Genomic DNA, 12,232 nt, shown 5'->3' on the forward strand with positions numbered 1-12,232 from the left:
TTGACAGACTAGGGAGTTATATATTAGCAGTTTTGTTTTTCTTGTGACAAGGCTATTTCTGAAAAGTTGCATATTTGCAAAGTAATCTCTGGTTCCTGCTTTCATTCTTTTCTTTATCATCTTTACAATACTGTTGTAGACTACAGGACCAATAAAAATACAATAAAATACATTTTGTGTTTTGTAGAGATTGGTCTCCAATAGTGTACTGCATAAATTAATGGCAGTATAGTGCTGTTACTTCTAATTTACCAAAATCTGTATCTTCACATTGTGACTCACTCCTTATGTACTACTTTTATACAAGATAGCTTCAGACTGGAGTTATGATGTCGAAACTAGACACAAAGAATGAAACATCTATATCAATAATAAAACTGTAAAACCGTTGTGTTTGTCTGTTTGAACAAGTTGATCTCCAAAACCACTAGATAAATTTTCATAGGGTTTTCAAATTTAACTTGAGTGTAGCTTGGTGCAATATAAAGGCTTTATTTAATCAAAATCATGACAATAAAAGAAAAGATACTGTAATTTAAAATTTTATCTAACATCATCTGCTCAGCTTAGTAGTTGAGGTGTTTCATTATTACAGTAGAGTACATCAAAGAACCAGTAGATGGCATTGTTAGTGTTTGTTACCTGATGGCAAATGTATTTTTAGAAGTTTACATCAGTGACAGAATTAAGGTTGCAATCTTGTCTTTATGAATTCAGGCTAATGGTGGATTTACTTGACTAGGATTTATTGATTTTGCTTTGTGTGTTAAAAACTTAATGACATTGCTTGGCTTCTTTTGATAGGTTTTATTTATATTCTTTGCTAGGAAAAATATATTTATTAAGTTGGTTTTTTTATTTGAGTGCCTACTTTGTACATTTTTATTTCATTTCATTTATGAATAAAAATACCTAGAAAACAAGGAAATGGTCAAGTATTTCTAAATACAACAAAAAGACTAAAGGACTGAGAACTATGCAGTCTCAAGAATCCAGTGAACTATTAGCCAGGAGGAACAACATGGCTTATGCTTATTGCATGAGAACAAAGACTTGGTTATCTTGTCAGCTGACAAAGGAAATGCCACCGTTGCTCTGAAAACTGAAGACTATCACCTGAAGGTGCTACATTTATTAGAAGATGACACATACTGGAAGCTTAGTCATGATTTGACACAGGCCATAGTATGAAAGACAGGGAAGTTATTAAAGGAATCTGGTTTACCAGATGAAGTGGTCAAGAAATTAATACCTCTCGCCACCAGACCTTCCAGGCATAAGGGACTGCTGAAGATACATGAGGAACATGCTCCTCATAGGCCCAGTGTTAGTGCAATCAGCTCACTCACCTACAGACTGGCAAAACATCTTGCAGGATTATTAGTGCCAAAACTGTGCTATTGCGAATACCATGTTGTATACTCACAGACATTTGTTGAAATGCTCAAGAAAATGAAAATAGGTTGACACGATGTAATGCTTAGTCTGTAAGTGGTGTCACTTTTTATGAGAGTGCCAGTACAAGACACGCTGGATATTTTAATCCAACAGTTTCCGCCGGAAATCACCAAATTGTTCTGTTATGTTCTAATGACAACATGTTTCTCATACTGCAACAAGTTTTATGAAATGATGGATGGTACAGCAATGAGCTCACCACCATCTCCTGCAGTCATGAATTTCTTCATGGAGCACTTTGAGGAGCAGGCTCTGAACTCCGCAGTATTGTGTCCATCTTGCTTCCTTAGGTATGTCAATGACACCTTCCTGATATAGCCTCATGGTGAAAATACACTGCAGCAATTTGTGGATCACATGAATGGTATCCATCCCAACATTACTTTTACCATCAAGATGGATAAAGAGGGCAAGCTACTGTTCTTAGACATTTTAGCTAAGTGGAAGCCAGGAGGCTGGCTTGGTTGTTAAGTGTACAGAAAACTAATGCACACTGATTGATATTTGAGTGCCAGTAGTTTTCACCACCCTGTACACAAGAGAGTGGTCCTGAAAACGTTAACACACAGAGCCAAAGTTATTTCTGATGATGACCACCTACAGTCAGAATTTCAGCACTTGAGGCACATGTTCAAGGAGAATGGCTGCAACAAAAGAGACGCTGCAAATGCTTTCAGGTGTCACGGAAGAAGGATGCCTTGTAAATCAACAGAAAAAGCCAAGCTGGCAGATTTCCCACCATACTGTGGGACATCAAGCAGCAAGTTAGGATGTGTACTGCATGAACATGGATTGAGACCAGTGTTCTGTCACGCCCCCAAGATAAAAGACATCATGTTGCGCCTTGTTAAAGATGTCATAACTCTTCATGTGCCCAGTGTGTATAGTGTCCCTTTCGAGTGTGGGAGGAGGAGGAGGAGGCGGAGAGAGAGAGAGAGAGAGAGAGAGAGAGAGAGAGAGAGAGAGAGAGAGAGAGAGAGAGAGAGAGAAAGCAAATGCAGAGATTACTCAGTGTTTTGTTGTTTCCTTTTCTCCACACGTCTCTTTCTCCTCTTGAATGAACTACCTAGTAAGCTTAGAAAAAGTATTAGCATCAGTGATTTGGGTTTTCTTTTATCAGCAGTTACTATTGAGACAATCATCTTAGCTTCACAGAGTATGAGTCTTATGGGTCTTCATTTCTGTCTTTCATTATTTGGAATTTTGTTGTTACAGGGTACTGAATTTAATGCACAAGAAAAAAATTAACTTGATTGATTTCCTTTTATATTAAAGCTGTTAAGTTTATAGATATAAATAAGGTATATTTTAAATATCCTTTGCAGGAATTTGGCCACCCATACTCATTGCTCCAGAATAAAGAAGGATATTTTTACAAAATGGTGGAACAGACTGGAAGCTCTATGTCAGAGAAACTTAGGAGTATTGCTGAAGAGGTAAGCACAATGAATTATTCTTTGTTATTTAGAAATTTCCAATTAATTGAGTTTGCAATTTTATGTTTGTAAATGTACATAGTTCTATGAATTAACACAGTTGTTGCATTATTATTGGGTTGGTACATAAGTTTGTAGTGTTTTTCATAAGTTTAATAAATGAACAGATACACATAACAAAGACTTTAGTCATCAATAACATATTTTCCTTCATTATTTACAACTGCTGCCAATGTTGGGGTAACTTTTGAATACTGCAACTGTACAAATCAAGTGGTTTTGAGGTGAAGAAATCATCAAGCCCCTTTGGGAGTGAACTTTCATCCAGAAAGGAAGTTGCTCTTGAAGGTTGCTAAGCAGAGAGCAGAAAAGATCCAAATCTAAGGGTGCAAGATCAGGTGAATAAGATGTGTGTGGAATGACTTCTCAACCCAAGTCCTGAGTAGTCTTTTTTGTCATTCTAGCAGAATGGAGATAGGCATTCTCATGGATTAACATCATTTCATGCAGTCTTCCTGGTCATTGTTCTTGGCTTGCAATTGCAAGACATATCAGCTGTTGACAGTAAATGTCAGCAGTGATGGTTATACTTCAGGGGAGCAACTCATAGTACACCACACCATTGCTGTTCCACCAGATGCATAACATTATCTTTTGTGGACGTGCGCAGATCTTTGTATGGTGGGAGGGGGATTGCTGCTTTGTTTGGGCTCAACAATTCCTTTCTCTTCCTTGTTGTTGTTGTTGTGGTCTTCAGTCCAGAGACTGGTTTGATGCAGATCTCCATGCTACTCTATCCTGTGCAAGCTTCTTCATCTCCCAGTACCTACTGCAACCTACATCCTTCTGAATCTGTTTAATGTATTCATCTCTTGGTCTCTCTCTACAATTTTCACCCTCCACACTGACCTACAATACTAATTGGTGATCCCTTGATGCCTCAAAATATGTCCTATCAAGTGATCCCTTCTTCTAGTCAAGTTGTGCCACAAATTTCTCTTCTCCTCAATTCTATTCAATACCTCCTCATTAGTTATGTGATCTACCCATCTAATCTTCAGCATTCTTGTGTAGCACCGCATTTCTAAAGCTTCTATTCTCTTCATGTCTAAATTATTTATCATCCACATTTCACTTCCATACATGGCTACACTCCATACAAATACTTTCAGAAATGACTTCTTGACACTTAAATCTATACTCGATGTTAACAAATTTCTGTTCTTCAGAAACACTTTCCTTGCCATTGCAAGTCTACATTTTATATCCTCTCTACTTTGACCATCATCAGTTGTTTTGCTCCCAAAATAGCAAAACTCATTTACCACTTTAAGCATCTCTCTTCCTTATTTAATTCCCTTAGCATCAACCGATTAATTCGACTACATTCCATTATCCTTGTTTTGCTTTTGTTGATATCCTTATGATATCATAAAGACATCATTACTCATCACCAGTAACAATACAGGATGGGAATGGTTGGTGTTGTTCATGAGCCAGTTGATGACTAGCAAGCACGCTGACCACCTGCAGATTTTTTTGTCTGCAAATTTTTGAACCATAACCACAGCATGCAAATGCTGCACAATGGGGGAATAATTACAGTTCATGACATTTGATAGTTCTCAAGTGCACTGCTGTGCATCATTGTGGATTAATGCATTTAAATGATTTCATCAAACCCCAAAGGTATTCCTGAACATGGAGAGTCTTTAATTTCAAAACGATCCTCCTTAAAATTAGAAAATCAGTATCTTGCCATGGTCTGTCCATTGGCATTATCCCCATATATGGTGCAAATGTTCCTGGCTGCCTCCACTTCTGTCTCCCCTCTACTGAACTCAAACAGAAGAATATGTTGGAAATGTTCCGATTTTTCCACTTGGCACTCCATTTCCTAGCATCCACAGCTCCACTCCCTGTCTTCAAATAACAAAATGACAGTATGTAAACTAAAATAGCAACAGTCAAATACAAATAAAAATGTCAATCAATAAATAAACCCATAACAACCAGAATACCAACATGCAAAACAAAAATGCTACGAACTTATGTACCAACCTAATACATAAAATAATCTTCATTCTATACTTTATAAGTTTAAATATTCTTCATGACTATATTTCCTGTTTATTTTATCTTAAAATATACTATTGCAATATTTTGTACCTCTAACAACCTGGTGTGGGCATTACTTTCTCTAAAGTACATTGGAAGTCGATACTTATTTTTAAAGTGGTTTATTCTCGGTCGATTCTTGTGAAAACTGTTTCTGAGTAAGCCACTAGTTTGTTACAGTATGCCATAAAATTTTGTAGGAAAACTGCTGTGGTAAAGAGGTATAGGGTTGTGTCACTTGTACACAGTAGCTTTCATTGTATAATGACCAGGAGATACCACCTTGTGGATTTTCTGGATAAATATATATAAATGCTTTGCTGCTGTTAGTGAAGGAAGCAAGACTTTCTCTTTGTGTTTTTGTTAAGACTTATCAACAGCAGTGCAGTGCCTGTTTGGGTTGAAGCTGTTGTCAAACTACACTCCTGGAAATGGAAAAAAGAACACGTTGACACCGGTGTGTCAGACCCACCATACTTGCTCCGGACACTGCGAGAGGTCTGTACAAGCAATGATCACACGCACGGCACAGTGGACACACCAGGAACCGCGGTGTTGGACGTCGAATGGCGCTAGCTGCACAGCATTTGTGCACTGCCGCCGTCAGTGTCAGCCAGTTTGCCGTGGCATACGGAGCTCCATCGCAGTCTTTAACACTGGTAGCATGCCGCGACAGCGTGGACGTGAACCGTATGTGCAGTTGACGGACTTTGAGCGAGGGCGTATAGTGGGCATGCGGGAGGCCGGGTGGACGTACCGCCGAATTGCTCAACATGTGGGGCGTGAGGTCTCCTCAGTACATCGATGTTGTCGCCAGTGGTCGGCGGAAGGTGCACGTGCCCGTCGACCTGGGACCGGACCGCAGCAATGCATGGATGCACGCCAAGACCGTAGGATCCTACGCAGTGCCGTAGGGGACCGCAGCGCCACTTCCCAGCAAATTAGGGACACTGTTGCTCCTGGGGTATCGGCAAGGACCATTCGCAACCGTCTCCATGAAGCTGGGCTACGGTCCCGCACACCGTTAGGCCATCTTCCGCTCACGCCCCAACATCGTGCAGCCCGCCTCCAGTGGTGTCACGACAGGCGTGAATGGAGGGACGAATGGAGACGTGTCGTCTTCAGCGATGAGAGTCGCTTCTGCCTTGGTGCCAATGATGGTCGTATGCGTGTTTGGCGCCGTGCAGGTGAGCGCCACAATCAGGACTGCATACGACCGAGGCACACAGGGCCAACACCCGGCATCATGGTGTGGGGAGCGATCTCCTACACTGGCCGTACACCACTGGTGATCGTCGAGGGGACACTGAATAGTGCACGGTACATCCAAACCGTCATCGAACCCATCGTTCTACCATTCCTAGACCGGCAAGGGAACTTGCTGTTCCAACAGGACAATGCACGTCCGCATGTATCCCATGCCTCCCAACGTGCTCTAGAAGGTGTAAGTCAACTACCCTGGCCAGCAAGATCTCCGGATCTGTCCCCCATTGAGCATGTTTGGGACTGGATGAAGCGTCGTCTCACGCGGTCTGCACGTCCAGCACGAACGCTGGTCCAACTGAGGCGCCAGGTGGAAATGGCATGGCAAGCCGTTCCACAGGACTACATCCAGCATCTCTACGATCGTCTCCATGGGAGAATAGCAGCCTGCATTGCTGCGAAAGGTGGATATACACTGTACTAGTGCCGACATTGTGCATGCTCTGTTGCCTGTGTCTATGTGCCTGTGGTTCTGTCAGTGTGATCATGTGATGTATCTGACCCCAGGAATGTGTCAATAAAGTTTCCCCTTCCTGGGACAATGAATTCACGGTGTTCTTATTTCAATTTCCAAGAGTGTATTTATAAGAGAAACAAGATGCTCAAATCTGTGTAACACTCTGAATGGTAACGAGAGCTCACAGTAATGTAAGTGGGCAGAAAACAAAGCCAATTGCTTGTGGTTGTGGCTTCTGATGATGCCTACTGAAACCTATCACAACATTAATTTGGTCGGAAGATGTAGACATGTACTACATTTTTGCATTTCATGTGTGATTTTTGATACAAACAGTTAATGATAGCTGATCTGCAAACTACATGAGCCATTCACTCCTGCATCAGTATTACTTAATTTTACATTTGATAAAGAGAATGTAGGTTATTATCAAAACTCTGTATTAGAAGCTTGAACTAATACATCAAAGGCAATGGAAAGACGAAGGTTATTGTGGAAGACTTGTGACGTCAACTTGTTACTTTAAAATATGGTCTTACCCACAAAATATATACACATGATGTGGCATTAGCTGCAAGCAGGGAAAATGTGAGTGATTTCTGTTTTAATTCAAGTGGGCTCCACTGTAAACTGAATTATTAAATTCTGTAGATACTCAGATGCAATACCACTACATGCTTAGCCTAATCCCTCAGCACCTGGTGCCTGTTATGCTTTTAAGATTTGCTGCTATTTAGTTTTTCTTTATATTATGCCCTGAAAACTATGACAAGTGAACTTCCTACGTGGTTACTTCCACAGTGCAAAATATCTGTTTCCACATACACAATAAAGGTATAGCTGTCCTGACAGATACAGATGAAGTAATGCTGGCTTTATGAGCTTTTACAAAGAAGGCCATTACAGATTGATCACAAGCTTGGGTTTTACCTGAATGGGGAATCAAACAATCCTTCTAAAAGAAGTATCATATAATTCTCCTCAACAGATTGGAAACTAACAAATATTTCTTTCTCATGAGAAAGTGGGAGAGTTGCCACTCCTTTGAGTACTGGTGTTCTTTTATAGCTGTTAACTGTATTTTGTATTGAAATCAAACATTACAGTTGCCCATCATATTTTAGGTTTAGTCACAAAAACCATTTTTGACTCAATTACGAGTCATTCTCCAGTTATTTACTGCTTATTCCAAGGAAACATTTTTGCTGGAGGTGACAATCAGGCTTGTTGTATAAACTTGCACATCATATATGTGACAATCCTGCATTTCATTTCAGTTTCTATGAAAAACCTATACCTGGGTGGCCTGACAAGGATTCAACCCCTACTTCTTCCTAATTCAAGTCCATTGTATAATTTCCACACCTCTCACTGCAGTCATATCTTTTATATTCAGTTCTTTGCCTCCTTCGTATAACATGTTTTCTTAAGTTAAAGTGACCTAACTCTTCTGCTAAAACAGCTCTTTATTCAGCAAGCTTAAAAAAATTTAGTTCCTCTCCCTCTATGTTTACTTTGCTATACTTCTATAATTTTTGGTGAGTATTCTCACTTTGTTTTACTATGTTTATTTTTCAGTTTTATCTTTAACTTAATGTTCTTCTTTGTAATTAGCCTTTCATTTATTCTTTCAGTGTTACAGTGAGCAGTGTCACCTTTGAGACTACACTGCTGTGAAGTACAACAATAGAACAAAATACCTCAACTTAGGGTCTTCTACTTGGCTCTTATATCTGAATATTGCCAAAGTTTACAGTGAGCTGTTTTAAAGTTCACTGTTATACTTATGTGTTATACACATCCAGTTACTTTAATTCAAACTGCATGGTAGTTTGCTTTAATACTGGAATTTGTACATATGAATAAATGTAAATTAATGTATATATTTACTTTTTGTACAATTTTGTGTTAACTGTAAGTAATTTGTACATAGTGGTAATGTAAAAAGCTAAAATGTCAAATAAAGAGATTGATTTTATAAATGTCTTGCTTTACTTGGAGGTCATGACAAAATTAGAAAAAAGGGAAAGTAAAATATCTGAAACATAGTTACATGTGCCAGAAATTTTGCATTTATCTTATTCAGAAAAGCTGATTGTTCTGCATTCAACAACAGCTTAAGAAATTACTGTGGCCATTTTTACCTGTAATTGGCCTCTTTCTACTCGTTTCTGTAAGTTTTCAATAATTTTTGTTGTTTCAAAACAAAATCTATTTTGTATGAGATGTTTGCTTTGATGTGTGTGATGTATTAAATCAAGTTATTGAAGCATGAGGGCTATATTTTTATACCTGTTGTTGGATTTATTCTAATGTGTCAGACAATTCCTTCAAAGTGAAACTGACAATTAAAATTACCCATATTAAACAACTGAAAATCCAGAATGGAATAATGTCAGTATTTGAAAAATTAGGTAGTTATCCACAGTATAAAGGATATGTTAGTTGAAGACAGGCACAACAAAAAGACTGCTGAATATGTCAGCTTTCAGCCAAAAGGCCCTCTTCTAAAGTAGACAACATACACACATTCATACAAGCACAACTTACATGATCACTTCCTCTGGCCTCTGAGACCATACTCTACCAAATGCGCATTATGGGAGATGTAGTCTGGATTGTGGGGGTAAGGAGGAGGCTAGAGGGGGAGGGATAACGTGGTAGAGATGGAGGATGGAAAAGTGCTGCTTGTGGGAACATGCAGATAAAGTTGGGTAGTTAGATGGGAGGCAGGGGGGTTGGAAAGGAAAGAAGTGGAGGAGGAAGAAAGGACACTGTGGGTGCTTTGGTAGAACAGAAGACTGTATGGTGCTGGCGTACGAGCAGGGAAGGGGATGGGTGGGTGAAAGACAGAGACTAACAAAGATTGAGGCCAGGAGGGTTATGGGAACATAGGATACATATTGCAGCGAGAGTTCACTCCCGTTCAGTTCAGAAAAGCCTGTGTTGGTAGGTAGGATCCAGATGGTGCAGGCTGTGAAGGAGTCATTGGAGTGAAGAACATCGTGTTGGGCAGCATTCTCAACAACTGGGGATCCAGCTGTCTCTTGGTCAGAGTTTGTCAGTGCACATTCCTGCTGACAGACAGGTTGTTGGTTGTCATGCCTATGTAGAACACACCACAGTGGTTCAAGCTAAGCTTGCAGATCACATTACTGCTTCCACAGGTAGCCATGCCTTTGATGGAATAGGTGATACTTGTGACAGGACTGGAATTGGTCATTGTGGGAGGATGTATGGGACATGTCTTGCACTTAGGTCTATTACAGGGATATGAGCAGTAAGGGAAGGCAATGGGAACAGGGGTGGAGTAGATATGGACAAGGATATTGCCTAGGTTTGGTGGATGACAGAATATCACTGTGGAAGGAAGGATAGTGGGTAGTATATTCCTCATTTCAGAGTACTATGGGAGGTAGTCGAAACCCTGGCAAAAATGTGACTCAATTGCTCCAGTCATGGGTGGTACTGAGTCACAAGGGGACTGCTCCTTTGTGGCCATATGGTGGGACTCAGGGAAGTGTTTGTTGGTTGAAGAGATAATTCACAGGAGATCTATTCTTGTACAAGGTTGTGTAACGTAACATATTAAAGGCTTTACTGTACCGAAGTATGCGATACCCTCCAAATTAGTATGAAGTATGAAAAATAGTGGCCAACTTAGGTATTTTGGATCTCCTTAAATAAAAATCACCCAGTGAAACCTATTTGTTCACTAGGAGCGTTTTCACTCAGTATTCACGTAAGCAATCCTATTTTAGACGAAAACCAATGTAATTCTTAATAATTCATGATATTTACTTATTTATGCAAATTAGAGAAGTCAATTGACAAACTTCTAAAAAACGGCCTTTTTGTAACAAAGAATTATTCTGTCAAGTCAACAAATCTGTCTGTCATTTTAATAACATGTTGAATTATGTCACTCGATGCAAATTAATAACTTTTCTGCACAAATTATGATAACAGATGTACATGTGACTTATAAACTATATCTCTTTTTAGTAGTTCTTTGACAATGTTATAAATACAAGCAGCAAGAATGGTCGGGAGGCAGTCGGAATGTCACTTTGGTAAAGTGTGTTTGTGTGTTATTGTTTGAGGTGGATAAACAATGCAAAGAACATGTAACGGAAATACTACTTTGTGTTGTGTCATGGCCTTTGGTGGACAGTGGAATTAAGATGGCCACCAGAGTAATAAATATTTGAAGTTTACATATTTTTTGGTTTCGCTCGTTCTTTATCATCAAAAGCATATAAAAAACACGGGACCTCATGTTTCTAACCCTAGACAACCAGATTTAGAGCCAGCATCAGCATCGAGACACAGCAGCGATCCAGCAAGTAGCAGCGATTACCACAACACAATGCATTTTAATGGCGCCAACCTAACATCAAGTGCTAACAAGCTCCGTAAATGGGAGTGAAATAGTGCGATTATAGCAATTAGCTATATCTATGACCAGGCGACCATTACAAAAGTGGGGGCTCGTCCGGGATCTGTAAGTGCATCGATGATAATAGTGCAGCGATAAATTTCGTAAGTGCTTATCATTCCAAAAAAGTTTATTTGTGCAGTGTGGCAACAGTGAAAATATGTCTAAAATAAATAAATAAATAAAGTGTGTTTGTGCGAATACGCCGCTCGGAAGATTAACGTCTGGATTATGTCAATGGAATTCATCAGTCAAGACTTCAGCTTCGATAAAACCGAATAGAAGTGAAGAAAGCCAACAGGAACACCGATCACGACATCATAGCATAGCTACATATAGCAAGGTATTTTGTTGTTGTTGTCATTTAAAATAATTACTAGTTAACATGTCTCTACCTGAGAGTGATGAGATCGTAGGAAATGTAAAAGTTGAACCAGGGGATGGTGAACAATTAAACTTAACAGAATGGCTAGCAGGGTTTGCAACTCAAATAAGCTCGCAACTTAAACAATCAATTGAACAAGTAAGTTTGGATTTTAAACAATCAAGTGAACAAGTACGTTTGGATGTTAAACAATCAAGTGAACAAGTAAGTTTGAAACTCACGGATAGACTGGATAAGTTAAGTTTGGATTTTGATCTATTAAGTACTCATCTCAATGAGAAGTGCGAGGAAATTAAAACTACCCTCAGTAAGGACACTAGAGAACAGTCGATACACTTCAGAAAAGAATTTCAAGTTAAATTTGAAAGTTTAAATGAAAACATACAAGCTAACACAGACAGCATTGCTGTCATCTACAACAGAGTAGATACTGAAGTTGAAAGATTAGATCAGAAAATAGATAAAACATCAGAAAACCTTAAACATGAATACAACCTGTATACCACTAATGTAGATACAAAAGTAGAAAATATACAAACTAAATATACACAATTGGAGGACGCATTGATGTCCAAACAAACAATTTACAATCAAAATACAATGTATGGGCACATCCAAGTGAAATGCTTTCCTGGTGAAAATCTGCACCCTATTGACTTTATTCACCAATGTAAGGA

General features: G+C 39.2%; 1 protein-coding gene across 1 annotated transcript in view; it reads left to right on the forward strand.

The window, feature by feature from the left end:
* The window catches only part of LOC126162590 (ATP-binding cassette sub-family C member 4-like), a 262,712-nt gene extending 254,021 nt beyond the window's left edge, over positions 1-8,691 (forward strand). Inside the window, exons 24-25 of the mRNA XM_049919191.1 lie at positions 2,784-2,894; positions 8,367-8,691. Of these exons, the coding sequence (XP_049775148.1) occupies positions 2,784-2,894; positions 8,367-8,393 (138 nt within the window). The 3' untranslated portion in view covers positions 8,394-8,691. The remainder of the gene's footprint in view (positions 1-2,783; positions 2,895-8,366) is intronic.
* Positions 8,692-12,232: the final 3,541 nt, after the last annotated feature.

The sequence above is a fragment of the Schistocerca cancellata genome, chromosome 2 (assembly GCF_023864275.1).
Source record: "Schistocerca cancellata isolate TAMUIC-IGC-003103 chromosome 2, iqSchCanc2.1, whole genome shotgun sequence".
Classification (NCBI taxonomy): Eukaryota; Metazoa; Arthropoda; class Insecta; order Orthoptera; family Acrididae; genus Schistocerca; species Schistocerca cancellata.